At 46.2% G+C, this 2,093-nt stretch overlaps 1 protein-coding gene across 1 annotated transcript; it reads right to left on the reverse strand.

Annotated features, from left to right (window-relative positions):
• Nucleotides 1-788: 788 nt before the first annotated feature.
• LOC128105174 (ataxin-7-like protein 3B) lies at nt 789-1,082 on the reverse strand. Its single transcript, XM_052730110.1, has one exon. The coding sequence runs from the start codon at nt 1,080-1,082 to the stop codon at nt 789-791; it is 294 nt and encodes a 97-aa protein (XP_052586070.1).
• Nucleotides 1,083-2,093: the final 1,011 nt, after the last annotated feature.

The raw sequence follows: 2,093 nt of genomic DNA on the forward strand, positions 1-2,093 counted from the left end.
TGCAGAGGTCCACTTCATCCTCACAGTAGCAAAACAAAATCTTCAACTGTTTGTAAGCCACCTTGTCCTTTGCCAAACCTTTGCCTCTGAGTGGGATGGAAAGACAGGGCTTTTGATGAGTCAAAGGCGAGGCCTTGTCCCCACATCAGCTGAAATCACTGAAAATGCTGGATCTTTGGAAAACAGGTGATTCTGAACTTCTTGTAGACAAGGTCCAGGGCTTTCTACCGACTTCAAATGGGAATTAATATGTTTTAGTATCCAAGTTCCACACCTGACTTCCATTTGTATCAAAGAGGCCCAATTGGAGGCTTAGGAATCCCAGGAGCAGTCCACTGAAGCTGACTGATTATGGCCTGACCATCAACAGCATCCAGACTGTGCAGGAAGCCCTTGACATCAAGCAGATGCAAAAATCTAAGAAACAGAAGAATTTTCTACGCTGGGTACACAGCTGCTCACCTGTGTACTGAGGCAGTACAGGGATCCTGCACATCCAGGTGTATTTATAGAGCTCAAAATACAGCACGATGCCTGGACAGGATTTCGGAGCTGGCACTGGGAACCACTTCAAATGGATCCAAATTCCTAAACTCTCTTCTTTGAGGGTTTTGTTTTGTTTTTCTTTTTTAAATGCTAAGATCTTTAAGGGTAACTGGGACTTTTATCTGTTTTTTTCTTTTCTTTTCTTTTTCTTTTTTTCCCCCTCCAACTTCACCTACTCCTCCAAGGCACGGGAGAAGTCTACATTATCATCCTGGTCACTGTCGCCCTCTCTCATGTTGTGACTACTGGATTTCCGGAGGTGACCGCTGCAGCTCCGGCTGGGGCTGGTTTCCAGGTTCTCCAGGAAGGGAACAAAGCGGGAGGCCGCATGCTCCTTTGTCTTCCACTGGCTGACTGCCCAAATCCTTCATGCTACCGGTGTCTGCGAACTCCAGGTAGAAGTAGCCACACTTAACTGCCCGGTGCACCTCAAAGCAGAATCCCAGGCAGGAATCCTCTATCAGGTCTGTGTAGATCTCCTGGGCGATGGCCTCCAGCTTGTCAGTATCCAAGTTGGCTAACGAGATCTCCTCCATCTTAATTGGTAAGCACTGGTTTTTACTCACCGGCAGAGAGAGACTCGTTGGGCTCCCCGGGCCTGCGCTAGGATTGCAGGCCTCTCCGGGCCATGTCCCTCTGGATCCGGGACAGCAGCCTCCCAGCGACAGCAACGGCTGCTCCGCAGCCCCCAACGCTTGCCTCGCTCTGATGACACCTACGTTCGGGATTCTGAGCTGCACCCCGGGGGCCGACTCACACTGCTCAACTGTCTCAACACCTCACCCAGTCTTTATGGAATTCTGTTTTCACATCTTATACTGGCCACTCTCTTAGTTAGGCTTGCTGTTGCTGCAATGAAACACCATGACCAAAGCAACCTGGGAAGGAAAGGATTTATTTGGCTTATGCTTCTGCATCGCAGTTCATCATCAAAGGAAGTCAGGACAGGAACCTAGTGGCAGAAGCTGATGCAGAGGCCGTGGAGGGGTGCTGCTTTTTGGTTTGCTCTCCATGGTTTGCTTTCTTATAGTACCCAGGACCACCATCTGTCACTGTTTAAGAAAATGCCCCACAAACTTGCCTACAGCCTGATCTTATGGAGGCATTTTTTCTCAAAGAGGCTGCCCCATCTCTGATGATTCTAGCTTGTGTCAAGTTGACATAAAACTAGCCAGTACAAATGACCCCTTGTCAACTTGATGCACAAACACATCATTTTTCAATTAGAACCTTCTCTTTTTCATGTATCCCCAAGATGGACCATTAATATGAACATCACAATGTAAGACATAAATAACTTTAAAAGTCCCACAGTTCTTACAAATTCGGACACATTAAAAGTTCAGTCTCTTTAGAATATCATCTCTTTGAAAATACAAACTCTCTTTTAAAATTTCAGATTATTTCAGCTGTGGGCTCCTGTGAAAATCAGAATTAAATACTTTCTTCAAGAGGAAGAGCCAGGGAACAGTCACAAATTGAACCAAGCAAAACCAAGCTCCAACAGTGTAAATGACTCAATGTCTAATTATCTGGAATTTACTCAT

This window comes from Peromyscus californicus, unplaced genomic scaffold (assembly GCF_007827085.1).
Source record: "Peromyscus californicus insignis strain IS unplaced genomic scaffold, ASM782708v3 Scaffold_9__1_contigs__length_137607984, whole genome shotgun sequence".
NCBI classification, from domain to species: domain Eukaryota; kingdom Metazoa; phylum Chordata; class Mammalia; order Rodentia; family Cricetidae; genus Peromyscus; species Peromyscus californicus.